This window comes from Podarcis raffonei, chromosome 12 (genome assembly GCF_027172205.1).
Source record: "Podarcis raffonei isolate rPodRaf1 chromosome 12, rPodRaf1.pri, whole genome shotgun sequence".
Taxonomy (NCBI): Eukaryota; Metazoa; Chordata; class Lepidosauria; order Squamata; family Lacertidae; genus Podarcis; species Podarcis raffonei.
The window spans coordinates 25,306,133-25,321,426 of NC_070613.1; the positions used below are offsets into that span (position 1 = coordinate 25,306,133).

A 15,294-nucleotide genomic window follows, 5' to 3' on the forward strand; every position below is an offset into this window, starting at 1 on the left:
TTCAGGAGCGGATGAGTCGACTGCGCTCGAGCCAGCCTTGCAATCCTGAGCCCGGGGGATGGAGAGCAGGGAGCGCCTCCCCCGTGTTTCACCTAGTCAGCTGGGGCGGCCTCCCGGCGAGGGGGCGTCTCGCTCCCCGGGCTGCGTCTGGCGACGAGCGAAGGCGGAGCAGCGACGGGGGGAGGCCCGCAGCTAGGGGGAGCTCCTCCGGCCGCCGCCGCCGCCGCCTTGCGCGCCCAAGCTGGTTGCCTTTCATAGGCTTGTGCCGGCGAGTCCCTCCTCCCTCCCTCCCCCCCCCCACCTTCCCCCCGTGATGGCGGAGGACAGCGAGTCCGCCGCCAGCCAGCAGAGCCTCGAGCTGGACGACCAGGACACCTGCGGCATCGACGGCGACAATGAAGAGGAGACGGAGCACTCCAAAGGGTAGGGACGCCACCCTCCTCCGCCCAGCCCGGCGCAGCGGCGCTCGCCTCGCCTGCAGCCCGGCGCCGGAGCCCGGGTGGGCCCGGCCTGGCGGGTGGGTGGGCGGCCAGCTCCGCCGACGGCTCCCTGCGGCATTGGCGGCGCGCGGCGTGGCCCGGGGAAGGCGGCGGCGGCCCAGGCGGGAGGCAGCGCGCAGGCCACGCGGGTGCAAGCGGCCGCCTCGGGCTCGGCCGCCGCTTTTGTGTGAGGTGGGAAGGCAGAGCGAGCCGCTCCCCTGCGCGCCTTGGGCGGGCGGAGGGGCGCGGGGCCCAGCGGCGGCTGCTCCTGCTGCAGCTGCCGGGTGGCCGCGGAGGAGGCAGTGTGCAAGCCGGGGTCCCTCCACGCGGACCCGACGCCTCCCTCGCCCGGCCCCTTGGCCTGGCATTTGCTGCAGCTGGCGAGCAAGGGAGTCTGCTTGGGAAGGTGGCCTGGCCGCCCTCTGCACTCGCCGCCGCCGCAGCAGCCGCCCCCCTTCCGCGGTTGTCTCTTTCTCTTCCCCCACCTTCCCGCGTGCTTCCTTTGTGGACAGTCTCTCGTGTTTTGCAGCCGTTTGTCTGCGGTTCAGAAGGGCGCCGTCAACATCCCTCAGTGCAGATCGAGTTGGCCCTGAACGCCTTTTAATCACACACACCTACATACACAGAGAGCTAAATCCGGCTGCAAGGATATGGCCCCTCGCTTGCGCCCCCCACCCCGGGAGAGGGAAGGGCTGGTTGCACCGCATGTGTGTCTGGGAGTGGTACCAGTCTCTGATGGATTGATGCAGAACCCAGGGATGTGGTCCACTCCATCACCCCCATGGAAATTAGGTTGCAGTGGGTTATCTGTAGCCCTGCTGACATCCCCCATCCCTCAAAGTTTTTCTTGCAGGTAAAGCAAAGAATGTGTGACTTCTCTAGCCAGAAAAAAACTGTAATCTATAATAAATAGGGTTTGGAGGAGAAAACTTGTATCAAAGAGTTATATGCAGTGTGTGGTTGGTTCTGAAAGCCGCAGCTCAGCTCTGATGCAGATAGAGGTAAAAGCCGGTAAACACATTGAACATGCACAGAGTGCTTTTTAATATTATGGTTGATTCACTAATCAAGCCCTCATTTAAGTTGAAAGGGCTCGGGAGGGCTGAACTTGCAGTCAGGTGTAAGGCACCTAGGGAGATTTCTGCTTCAGTGATATTTTCTTTTTGTAAATGTACCTGCTATGCATACATATACAGTGGTACCTCGAGTTAAGTACTTAATTCATTCTGGAGGTCCATTCTTAACCTGAAACTGTTCTTAACCTGAGGTACCACATTAGCTAATGGGGCCTCCCACTGCCGCTGTGCAATTTCTGTTCTTATCCTGAAGCAAAGTTCTTAACCCGAGGTACTATTTCTGGGTTAGCGGAGTCTGTAACCTGAAGCATCTGTAACCTGAGGTACCACTGTACATTCAGCAAGCTGAGTGGTTCCAACTAGAAAAATCAATGAGGGGAAAAGTAGTTGTTTTCCCAGGTTGGTAACTACCTATCATAGGAAATGTGTTGGGTGCTAACTGACCGATTCGCTTGTGTTGCTGTGCAGACTCTCCTGAATCTGATAGACAGACTTAGGATGCAATCCTTCCTTCCAGGTATGCAGGTTGGGAGAGGTTAGGATGTGCAATATTATCTTGTCCCATCTCCTCCTACCACTGGCTGAACTTAAGCTGGCATAAATAACTTTTCCTGATGTTTCTGCTTAGGCCGGCTGAGGTACAGCTCAAGGAAGTTAAGCCAGTGGAAGCTGCACAGGTCCAGGACCAAAAAGGAGCATATTGGAGATACGTAGAGGGATAAACAAAGTTACGCTGCCTTCTAATTTCCTCTGTTCCCTGGTCTCGCTCACAGAGCATAGCGTAATTTGCACCTCCAAAAATGCAGGTTTCACTAAATTCAGCACCTAGGAGGTCTTTGAAGGGGCAGAAAACACAGTTAGGATGCAGCATATCTTCTATACAGAGGATGTACCACCATATCTACCTGTTTAGGGTTGATCTGTTAGATGAAGAAGGAGCTGTGTCTTATCATGGGTGAGCCAGACCCTGACCTTTATGATCAAACTCTTTGAGCCTGGGCAAAGGAAATTAGGCTATGCTGGCAAAGTCACAGGGATCTACAGGTCAGCTCGTTGGCACGGCTTTCAAACTGTGTGCAAAGGTGGGTTTGCAGGCACTGCCAGTGAGCTGTTTGGTGGCACCTGCAAACCCTGCCTTCATAGATGATGCTAGGCGTAGGGCAGATAGTTATGGCTGGTGCATCTTCTTATGCTCTGACATTGGTGCCACAAGAAGCAACAACTAAAGCGGAAGTGGGGGAGCCTCTGGTCCACATGCCAAATTAGGATTCCTGCTGTGTCTAATTTGGCCCGCAGGCCAGAGCTTCCCCACTTAAGAACATAAGAAGAGCCTGCTGGATCAGATGAGTGGTCCAGCTAGGCCAGCGTCCTCTTTTCACAGTGGTCAGCCTGATAGATGCCTGTACGAAATCTGCAAGCAGGACAAGAACACTCTCCCTTCCTGCAGTTTCCAGCATCTGGTATTCAGAAGCAGACTACCTCTGGCCACAGAGGGCAGACCATGGCTAGTAGCCATTGATCCTCCATAAATTTGTCTGAGCTTACAAAGCCACCCAATTGGGTGGCCATCACTGCATCTTCTTGTGGTATTGACATTAGAACGTAGGAAGGTGCCTTGTACTGAGTCAATTGGTTCATCTTAGCTTAGCATTTCCAAAAGTAACAAACAGTGACTATTTAGGGCAGGTATGAGGAACCTCAGACCCAGGGGCCAGAACTCTCTGTGTCACCCTCAGGGCTCCCGCAGGCCACACAGCCTCTCTGGCCACACCCCTCACCAGTCCTGATTTGTGCTGTCCCTGATTGTGGCTTTTTTTTCTTTTTTCTTTTGGCCTGGCTGATACGTTGTGTTCTTATTTTGTATTTTTCTGTTGTGAACCGCTCAGGAGGTGTCTTCAGATGAAGGATGGTAGAATAATAATAATAATAATATGTCCTTGCTAATGTTTCCTGCCATCTGGATGAATAGAGAGAGCTGTGTGAATGTGCAGAAACTTGCCCACTGAAAAAGGTCCCCCACCTCTGCTCTAGGGTTTTACACAGGAGTCTTTTTCAGCTGTGTTTGGAGAAAGTGGGGACTTAACTTGGCAGCATGTGCCCAACCCCTGGACCCAGGTTGTGTCCAGTGTATAATGGGAAACACCTCATTTCAGTTTGACTTCATCAGGGGAAAGCCCTTTTGCAACCCAAAACTATTTAAGCCTGTATCTCGCAAATGGGAAGTATGATTCATGGGCTTTAAGGAAAGTCACTTCTTACACTTTCCCCATCTTTTTCTCAAATATGTTGGTTTCTTTTTATTTATTTTTTTAAAGCTTCTAGTGTTTGAAAGAGAGGCATTCAGATTTTCCCAACTCAGATAAATTGTCTAAAATTAAAGGCAAGTACACAAATAAACCTGGAGGGCTGGAAAACAAGATTGTCTTGTTGCTCAGCAGACGTAAAATGTTTGCCAAGGGAATAAATGTGCTTTGCTGTTGAAAGAAGAAGTTAAGTTGTGGCAGAAGCAAAAGTATTAGATGATGCTTAGAGGTGTATCGAATCATCTTAGCAGGTGCCTTCTGAGCCCTTCTGGCCAATGCATAGATTACTCAAGACAAACTTGGGGTTTGCCCACTGAGTAGACACTTGGTGACCTGCAGATCTAGTACACCCCGATTACAAGTATGTTTGTCACTCTCACATTTATTGCTAAAATGTCCTGGGTGTATTTTCCCACACAACTCTCTCCCCATCCACTTTAAGATCTGTCAGCAAAGTCCTGCTTCAGATAATACCATCTTCTGTGGATGTTAATATCAGCATCTACTTGGAGCAGGGCCTTTTCAGTATCTGCCCCCAAACTGTGGAATGCTTTGCTTCAAGGAGGTGCATTTGGCCCCATAACATCTGGCAATGGAGGAATATTTTTGCTCCACAAGCACTTTGGTAGCAAGGCCTGTGTTAATTGGAAGTGATATGCTAGGACAGCGAGGAAACCTCTGGCTCGTGGGTCTCATGACAGCTTCCAGTCCTCCCCATTTGGCATGGCAGACCCATTTTGGTCAAGCCACAACCCCATGCCAGTCAATGGACATCATGACATTGGACGTTGCCAGGTCAAAAGGTAGCTGGACTGACCAGCTGGACTTCAGAAGCATGGCACACCTGGCTTCTGTGGAGAGGCAGATTTGAGAATTGATGGATTCTGTGGCTATTTGGCTTCCTTTTTTCTTTTCTTTTTTTTGATCTTGCTTGTTTGGTTTTGGTTCTGTTTTAAGATTGCCTCTTGGCATCAGTAATGCCTGTTTTGTTTTTATTCTTTAAACAGCTTTGGGGATTAGATAGAACTGTTGTAAATTTAGTTAAATAAATAAAACTGTAATGGATGATGATTCCCCTAGGCTCCTTATTCATTTTGCTTAAAGGATTTCTGAAGCTCACTGGTGTCTTGAAAGCCTGGGACCTGCTTGGTATCCACTGTCTTTGCAAACATTTTACAAGTGTGCTGTGTGTATCCTCTTTAAAGGGTAATTTCAGCTCTCCATAGACTCCAGCTGTATCATTCAATTTGCGCTATGCTGCTGAGATAACAAGAACTAATTAGAGCAGAGGTAGGCAACCTAAGGCCCATGGGCCAAACATCTCTTCAAAGTTTCCCCCAGCTTTTCTGTTCATGGAATCTTCTCTGCTTTGCTTTGCAATTTTCTTGAAATACAATTGCTTAAACTGAATGCCCCTCCTTTGTGCTAAATCAGCTGAAATGCACAAGACCCCTGGGTCAGCGGAAGTCCATCCAAATAAGGAACTGGATGGGCTTGGGATCCTGAGGTTGCACCACAGTGCCTGACATCTACATGAAGCTGCCGTATACAGAGTCAGGCCATAAATCCACTTCGCTGAATATTGACTGCTGCCACAGGGAACAGTACTTTAAAATCAAGATGTAGAGGACTGAATCCAGTAACTTCTAGATGTGAAACGTGTGCTCTAACACTGAGGTAAAGGTAAAGGTACCGCTGCCCGTACGGGCTAGTCTTGACAGACTCTGGGGTTGTGCGCCCATCTCACTTAAGAGGCCAGGGGCCAGCGCTGTCCGGAGACACTTCCAGGTCACGTGGCCAGTGTGACAAAGCTGCATCTGGCGAGCCAGCGCAGCACACGGAACGCCGTTTACCTTCCCGCCAGTAAGTGGTCCCTATTTATCTACTTGCACCTGGGGGTGCTTTCGAACTGCTAGGTTGGCAGGCGCTGGGACCGAGCGACGGGAGCGCACCCCGCCGCGGGGATTCGAACCGCCGACCTTTCGATCGGCAAGCCCTAGGCGCTGAGGCTTTTACCCACAGCGCCACACCGCGTGGCACTCTAAAAAGGCCCCACTCAAAGGCTTCTTCTTGTAATCAAAGTACGGTATTTGGCTTAATATCTCCCATAAGGCTATTCTCTCAGTGTGTAGATGACAGCACAGCTTATTGACCTGAGGTTTCTATGGGTGTAATTCAGATGAAGGAGCCCAATGCCAGTAGGAAGAAAGGCCAGGCAGTCTAGACCTGAGGAGGCTTGTAAATAGCCACTAGCCTGGATGTTGGTGGTAAGGAAAAATTGCTTCCAGGTGATCAGTCAACAACCCGTGGAAGCATACGGACATTTGAACTATGCTTCTTTTGGACCATAGGTGTGCTCCAAATAACTTATAAATAAAATTTATTATTTATTATTATTAACTAATGACAGTATCTCAAAATCCATATTAGGACAATGTCTTTGTTAGGTCGACCAAAACATTACAAAATGGTGTGCGAGCTTTCATGTTCACCAGGCGAGATGGTGTACGGTTGTGGGGGGAGTTGGCTGATGCAGGAGCTGTGGGTAGAATCTGCATTTAGTCACAGTCTTAAGATGGAATGTGGGAGGAGGTAGCAGACATTCAGAAGAGGCTCTTGTTTGGTGCGTTACAGGTTTCAAGTTGTATTGGGAAGAAACATACAATAGTTAATGTCCCAGTTCTGAAAATACAAAATCCAGCTGTTACCTAGATTTGTCTCCATCCTTAGGCAATACACATAGGCCCTTGACAGATGGAAGATAGCAAAAATAGGCAAATTTTCACATCAACAAAACTGCAGATCGGTTTCTCTAGGTGAAAAATAATTTATAGAAGCCGAGTTGGGGAGCTTTACCTAATAATTGGAGGAAACATTCCCTCAGAGAATAAAGTCCCATCTTCCTTTTTAAAAAAATGTGTATGTATGTAAGGGCTTGTAAAAATTCTTGCTTTTTAATTTATTTATAAAGCTCATCTAGGAAGGCTGATTCTACCGTAACTATTGAAGTTGCCTCTGGCTATGTCCCTGCCTCTCTATGGGTCTGCTTTTTTAAAAAATCAGCATTAGTTTGGAATTAAATTGCTGCCGGCAGTTTCTCCCCTGAGGTGTTTGAAATAATCGGTGGGCAAAGTTCTGAGGGCCAGACTCATGTCTGTACCCCTGATCAGAATTAGGTTGGGTTAAAATATCAGGTTTTCAACCCCTGTTTTCCTCTCTGCAAACAGAAGTGCAAAATGTATTGGTTGGAGTGAAAAGTACACTGCTGAAATGAATGTGCAAGTAGGCTGCAAGCAGAAGAACCGTATTTTTCGCTCTATAGGACACACTTTTTCCCCTCCAGAAATTAAGGGGAAATGTGTGTGCGTCCTGTGGAGCGAATGCGGGCTCCTTGGCTTCAGCGATAGCAACGTGAAGCCTCCAAAGCGCAGAGGGAGCGCTCCCTCCGTGCTCGGGAGGCTTCGCGTTGCTTTTGCTGAAGCCTTCAGAGCGCAGCGCGAGCTCCCACTGCGCTCCGGAGGCTTCGGGTTCCTTTCACTGAAGGGTAGGTGCCCCTTCAGCTAAGGCGCATCGCCCTTTCAGCTAAGCGGGAGGAGAAATGGAAGGGGCTCCGTTTCTCCTGCCACTTTGTTGAAGGGGCGCTGAGCAAAGGGGGGGAGAATTTTTTTTCTTGTTCTCCCCCTCTAAAACAAGGTGCTTCCTATGGTCAGGTGCGTCCTATAGAGCGAAAAATACGGTAGTTATGAACACTTTGTCTGCCTTGTAAAGAAGTTGTTAAAAGCTACTAACCTCCCCACCCCACCCCCCAAAAAACCCAGTTCACTTTGTTTTTGTGCTGGACACAGAGGAGAGACACAGTGTACCATCTTTCCTCTACCAGCCTCCCTACGACTTCGTATGCAATTCCTTGTCACTTATGGCGACTGCACAAATATTTTAAAACAAATCTGATTCAGTTGGTTTTTTTAAAAAATTGCATTTATATGCTCAGGGTGGGTTGCATGGGGTTTGGGGCAGTCTCCAACCCAGACCTGATTAAAGTGCAACACAATTGCATGCTGTTAGGTCAGCCATTGCCAGCCTGATGCTGTCCAGATGTTTTGTACTGCAACTCATCTGCTGGTTGGCAAAAGTTGTGCTATGCTACTCTCTAGGTCCAGCTCGTATACACACCTGTGCCCAAGGTTGAGAATTAGGCAGGTTTGTAATCACTGGACTTGATAACAACTTGCCACAGTAGGAGTCCAGAGCCACTATATGGGCACATGGAATTGATGTTGTAGCTCCTTTGGATCCTGGCTGTTGATTCTGTCACTTCTACAGTATGCATATAGCAAGGTGTCTTGTTCCATCAATTGCCTAGTGTTACGGGGCAGTGAATCATACCAGTCACTTGTTGAAATTTGTTGAGCATAGCGATGCGTCCTCAGAAAATAAGCAAATGACAGGAATACATCAGCAATTACTAATGAGGGATGGGATACAGTAAATAAAAGCACAATGGAATTGATTGCCTCTCGTTCCTCAAAATGCAGAAAAATGTATACCTTGTATGTCATGAAAAGGAACAAATTATTGGGCTGGTTCATATTTAATGCTAACCGTGATTTAGTGCTGAGTGAACAAGCAGGCAAAGCAGAAGGGACCATGAGATTTGCTTATGCATGTAGCATTAAACCATGTTTAGCAATATGCAGTATTCAAAATTAGCCAGGCATATTTTGCACCTGAGAAGGTGCCTGGGTGCCAGGATGGCGCCTGACATCTCCACCATCTGGAGGTACATGCCAGGGGATCATTGGATCTGGACTGCTCTCACACACAAATACCACATCCTGTAGGAATAGGCCAATATATATGTGGACTATCCCTGGATAAAGGGACACGGGTGGCGCTGTGGGTTAAAGCAGAGGACTTGCTGATGAGAAGGTCAGAGGTTCGAATCCCCGCGACGGGGTGAGCTCCCGTTCTCTGGTCCCTGCTCCTGCCAACCTAGCAGTTTGAAAGCACGTCAAAGTGCAAGTAGATAAATAGGTACCGCTCTGGCGGGAAGGTAAACAGCATTTCCGTGCGCTGCTCTGGTTCGCCAGAAGCGGCTTAGTCATGCTGTACGCCGGCTCCCTCGGCCAATAAAGCGAGATGAGTGCCGCAACCCCAGAGTCTGTCACGACTGGACCTAATGGTCAGGGGTCCCTTTACCTTTACTTTACCTTTATCCCCGGATAAAGTGCCTTTTCTGCTTTAAGTTCTCAAACTTCTTACTAGCCAGATGTTTAACTGAGAATCAATCACAGCCAGTCCATCATTTGGAAAATAAGACTTTAGAGCCGCCTGGCCTCAAAATGGCAACTAGACATTCCGTTTTGGTGACTGCAACCTTGGTTTAAGGAGCCATTTATATATCTGACACTGGATGCAAGAACTAGCTCATTGTATGAATATTTTGAGTTGCTGCTGAGGGTTTTGTAAGGGTAGATTTGGTGCCCTCCAGATACCGTAGAAATGCAAGACCCATCAGCGCCAGTCAGCACAGCAGTGGTCTAGGATGGTGGGAGTTTGAGCTCAACAACATCACAGGCTCTCCATCCTAGTTTTAAGGGCAGGACCATAAAATCAGAATGGGAACCTGTGGCCTCCAGATGTCGTTGGACTCCAAACTCCCTCCATCTCTGACCACCAACATCTCAAGTGCACCACCCTGGCTATATGAAGAGTCAATATGTTTAAAAGGAAACCAATTCACAGCAGAGGATGTTACAGAGAAGACATGACTCAGAGATGGTGGTTATAGTCTGACAACATTTGGAAGGCAAGACTGTGATGGAGGATTGTGGGGCAGGGTTAGGTTCCTAGGCTCCATCATAAATTCTTCAAGGAACCAGATAGTAGGCCTACCTAGCTAATGGAAATTTCAGATAAAATGGGCTTACTTTCAAAATGAAATAGGAGGCCTCTATTTCTGCAGGAACGCTAACTGTAGTTCTGTGTTTAGGGTTAGGGAGCACCAGTGGAAATTTTCATCACCACCCACTGCACAAAACAAAACAAAGAAACCTACCCTCCACTTCCCAGAATTTGTTGTGAGGGGTGAAGCCATAGCAGTTAAACTGGTAGAAAACCAAAATAGATTTGCTAATAGTGTGTGAGTAATTGGGAAGCATAACAGTAACAGGTATCTTCCAGAAATGTAGAACACAGAAAGCCTTTTGCTGTTAACTACCAGGAAATTTCCTTTTTCAGTTTCCGGTGCCATTTTTTGCGTGCACCGATGTGCAGAGAAAGGTTTGCAAGCGAACAATGCTGCTTAAAAGATGTGATCATGTCAAATTCCTTGCTGTATTTAGAATCACCTGCTTTTGAGGTACTGAGCACACAATCCCTTTTGATCTCAAGCTTCAAGGGAGGGGACGACTGCAATATCTCTTTCATTCCATGGTGTGACGCGAACATTTAAATGAAGACATTTCCCCCAGGTTGACATTTTAAAATTAGGTTATACGCTGATGACCACAAAGCAGTTTCGTGATTCTGTGGAGGTGTGGTAAAAATAGTCCTGTGCAGAGCAGACGAGGCTACATAAACTTGATACAGAAAATAATGATATCATAGATGGCTGTGAAGGATACAGGTATCAGCATTTTTCAAATATGATCTGTTCTGCTGGATGCTGGGAGTGTATGCAGTGCAATTCAGATAGCTGAGTCTTACATTTTTTTCTTCCCAAATAACCTCATTCTATTATGTTTCACTACAAAGAAGGTACTTCCATGTGAGGGTTGTATTTTGGGGACAGGGGATGGAATTGTTTTGGGGAGGGAGATGGTGTACGGTAATTTAGCTCCACTTTTAAATACAGAGACTGCATGAATGCGCCTCTTTTCCAAGGTTTAATTTTATTTTTCCTTCTGTAGCAGAATTGGGGAATATTTTTGAATATGACAAAAAGAACCACCCTGAGCTACTTTTGGTACATTTTTGGAGGGGTGCGTGTGTTTTAAAAACAACACCGGGTCATCTTTTCCCAACTCTCAATTTCTTTACAGAAGTCCTGGAGGAGACTTGGGAGCGAAAAAGAAGAAAAAGAAACAGAAGCGAAAAAAGGAAAAGCCAAATTCCGGAGGTACCAAATCAGACTCTGCATCTGACTCCCAGGAGATTAAAATTCAGCAACCTTCAAAAGTGAGAGCCTGGGCTTCATTTTAACTTTGGTAGCATAGTGTGAGAACCGTAATAGGCAGTGCTAGGTGAAGGGTGCGCTGAATGGGCCGCTTGTCACAATTGCAGGTAAACGCAACTGTCCAGCAGAAAAAAAGCTACTTTAATAGACTTTTCGAGGTCTAAATGTCAGGTTCTACTATCCTGTTAATCCAAAATTAGAACCTTTCCCTCGTCTCTTTTTGGCTCCTAAAATTCATTACCCTTGTTACCAACCATTTTTTAGAACTCCTCCCCCGGAAAGGTTCGTATGTGCCAAATGTAAGAAATCTTTATTTAAATTTGTTGTCTTATTTTGATGCACTGTAATTACGAGTCTATCTTCAAAATGTATTTTAAGTAGTTTTCCAAATTTTGGGAAGTTATTTGCTTGCTTTGCATTTGAATAACTGTTAAGGTATCACAGCCAAATTTTTGCACGATGGGTCCAAGGTACAGTCTTTTGTCTTATGTTTGGATATAATTGGATACCATTCAGAATCACTGGTTTGATCCCCCCCCCCTTTTTTTAAAGCATCTGACAGTGCAATCCTGTATGCGTTTACTCAGAAGTAAGGCTCAATGAGTTCAAAGCGCCTTACTCCTAAGGAAAGTAGATATAAGATTATAACGTCCATTATAGTTGGAGGCCTTTGACACAAATCTGCATTTTATTCAGTTGTTGTTTTGTGTAGTTACAGCACAAATTACTTTGAATTACCTGCTTTCTGGTTTTGCCTGGTGTTTGTTCTGCTGCTTCTCTGCATGTATCTCTCGCTGCGTATTTTGGAAAGTTATTTGCTTGCTTTGCATTTGAATAACTGTGAAGGTATCACAGCCAAATTTTTGCACGATGGGTCCAAGGTGCAGTCTTTTGTCTTATGTTTGGATGTAATTGGATGCCATGCAGAATCACCGATGGTGGGCTGAACCTTTCAAAGCTGTCTTGGATTTTGACCAGGGATTACGAAAACACTGATATTTTGATTTCTTAGAATTCCTGGCAACACTGGGCACGAGACGGTAGGTGCTTTATAACACCACTTAGTCATAGCGTTTTCTAGTGAATACCACAAGACAGAGTGACAGAGAGTTCAAATACGAGAACCTCTGTGAACCCATTTCTTAGAACCTCCGTGAACCCATTTCTTTGAGCAACTCTCTGTCTCGCTTGGCGCACCCCACCAGATTGCCTTGAGCATAACAACTGCTAGGTTGTTAAACCTCTTCCCGCAGTGCTGTAGAAATATAATTGCATACCTACCCACACAGAAAGGGCCTGTAGGTTTTTCTGCTAAATCACAAAGACCAAGTACTACTTTGTATGTCAGCAAAACTCAAGCCTGCCTGTAACCCATTGTGTTCTCCGTAGTGTCGGGTTGAGGTTATTTTTATTCCATTTACAAACGATTGCAGCTTGTCGTAAGTTCTGAGGCTTCAGACTGAAACTGTTTACTGTTGCTGCCTTCTGTTGCCTCAGCTTTATTCTGAGGGTGGCGATTCTAAACCGATTTCCTTGGAAGTAAGTTCCACCTGAATCTCAAAAGCCTATTCTCCAAGTAAATGCTTTCCGATTGCCAGTACATCGCTTCCGTGTGCATTTCCTCTGTGGTTGGTTTTCCCCTCAGACAAGTGCCACCTCAGGTTGGTATCTCGGGCAAATCGGACAGAACACAGGCCTCATAAAAATCCTCCTGTGGATGCCATGGCTGATTGCGAAGATTTGATGTGCTATGGCAGTGGTTTTCAACCAGTGTGCTGTGGCACCCTGGGGTGCCTTGAATGATGGTCAGGGGTGCTGCGGACAACACTGGCCTCTGTCCCTCTTTCTTTCCCTCCTTCCTCTGATGCCCGCTCACATCTCTGCCTCCCAAAGGCTTGCACAGCTGTTTGTTGCAGCAGCCCTGGCTATCAGCTCTGCAGGCAAATCGCACCTATCTTTGGGACAGGTGGTGGGAAGCCCAGAGACCAGGTGTGGCGGCTGCCCAGAGGACTCCCAAGGAGAGGAGGCAAAGGGAACACTCCACAAGGTGTTTGAAAAAGGGTGAGAGACTGCCAGTTCTGCAGGCAAGGGGTGACATAACTGGGCTCCTGAGCCCCACAGGGGTGCCACAGAAAGAATGTACAGTGGTACCTCGGGTTACATACGCTTCAGGTTACAGACTCCGCTAACCCAGAAATAGTACCTCGGGTTAAAAACTTTTGCTTCAGGATGAGAACAGAAATCGTGCTCCAGCAGCGTGGCTGCAGCAGGAGGCCCCATTAGCTAAAGTGGTGCTTCAGGTTAAGAACAGTTTCAGGTTAAGAACGGACCTCCGGAACAAATTAAGTACTTAGCCCGAGGTACCACTGTATTTGGTCAAGAGAGCCATGGACTCAAGAAGATTGAAAACCTCTGCGCTATGGTTATGTGCTGTGGATTGGTCATGCAGTATGGATTTCAAATTCATGGCTTTCTGTCCCATGTTTGGCAGATGTAGGTGGGGCAGAGCTACAGGCATGTGGGTTGCATTTGCTTACAGGGAGCAGGAAAAGGCAGAGAGCTCAGCATGTTGCAAATGCACCAGCAGGGCCAATATGGTGCTCCTGCCAGTGCATTTGCACTGCGCTGACCACACACCCCCAGCCCTGCTCCCTTGCACCTTCCCACCTCCCTCCCAGTAAGCAACTGCGACCCACCTGCCACACAGCTAGCATAGTGGCTGTGCCCTCCTTCTGATGCTTAGATGCACCTAATCAAAATAAACTTTCAGTGGCTAGTCTTCTTAAGATTTGGGTCAGGTTCTGCTGTTTACATACAACTTCCTTTCCGAAGATTGCCGTCATGTAGATGAAGTGATGTCTCATCCAGCATGCCCCCAGATCACTTTCGGGTGACATTGATTCCCATGAGTGCTGCAGGATATTTTCCAGCTGCTGTGTGTATAGAAACCACTTGGCAAAAGAGGTGGCTGAATAACTGGTTCTTGGTGTAGAGGGATTTGTCGGTGGTTATTCAAATGTGGGTTTGATCTCTTGTATTTTTAAAACGATAACACAGCATCTGAAACCTCTACCTCACCTGGTGCAGTTCCCTTTCTCAGGCAGGTGAAGGAAATGAGCCTGTGCTTACACCCCTATTTCTTTCCTAAATTGTATTTTAAGATAGATTAACAAAGTTTCAACCTATTATATGATATTGGAAAACAGCAGAGAAAACAAACAAGGCTGGCAGAGAGGATGTTTGAGTTAATCTGTTACCCATAAAGTGTATTCGCAAGTCAGTCGGGGCAATAGTTTAAGAAACAAGTTCATTTAAAGCAGTGGTTCCCAAACTTAACGTTTCTGTGGTTAAAATACCTAGATGGGGATGATCGCCTGACTTCAGTTACCTGTGCTACAATGCATTGTCTGTGGGGCCGCCTTTGAAAACAGCTAAGAAATCTGCAAGCTGCTACAGAATGTGGTAGCACAATTGTTAACTGGGAAATGGAGTAACGGTAGACTTTTCCCAAATTGGGGGGGGGAGGGTTAAGTTAGTGGCTAGGATTTTTTTTTAATTGTCTTGCAATCTCTTACATAAAAACCATCCATCTGACCAGGTTTCAGCTAATTCCATCTGTAGGAGTTGTTGTGCCATCATTGCCAACAGCCCGATGTTTCTGTAATCAGCTCTTCAAAGTATTTAATTCTAGTTCATTCAGGCTAAACACCTGTATTGATGGCAAAGATGACAGCCAACATCTCAGAGCAGAAGTTTACTGCTGAGAGCACCTCGAAGTCCAGGTGCTCTGTGAATTGAAAAAGTGTGGGAATCACTATTTAAAGCGTTTAAAAAAAGAAAAGAAAAGTGACTTATCTTGTCTTTTCCCTTATTATTCCAGTAGTTGACAAATAAAAGGCCATCATTATTGGACTGTTTCACATTACAATTTTCATCACAGAGGTTTCCTGAAACCTGGAAGTCTCTCTTTTCCCGGGCATCATTTTGAGGGCTTCTCATATGATTACAATTTAACTTTTAACTAGCTCCGTAGTGTGGTAGGTCATGTACAAGCAGACAAGTGCAACAGTTTCTGTTCCATATGGTTTCAATCAGGCATGTCCAAACTCTGCCCTCCAGGTGTTTTGGGACTACAACTCCCATCATCCCTGGCTAACAGGACCAGTGGTCATGGATGTTGGAAATTGTAGTCTCAGAACATCTGGAGGGCGGAGTTTGGCCATGCCTGGTTTAAAGCCTGCAGAACAGAATACGTTTGC

General features: G+C 46.9%; 1 protein-coding gene across 3 annotated transcripts in view; it reads left to right on the forward strand.

Moving 5' to 3' along the window:
- The first annotated feature begins 280 nt into the window (after positions 1-280).
- NMT2 (N-myristoyltransferase 2) overlaps positions 281-15,294 on the forward strand; it is a 32,456-nt gene continuing 17,442 nt past the window's right edge. For 2 of the 3 annotated variants that reach the window (XM_053409577.1, XM_053409578.1), the window contains exons 1-2: positions 281-423; positions 10,902-11,037. In XM_053409577.1, coding sequence (XP_053265552.1) covers positions 314-423; positions 10,902-11,037 — 246 coding nt within the window. In that variant the 5' untranslated portion in view covers positions 281-313. The remainder of the gene's footprint in view (positions 424-10,901; positions 11,038-15,294) is intronic. The other variant, XM_053409579.1, reaches the window with a different exon arrangement.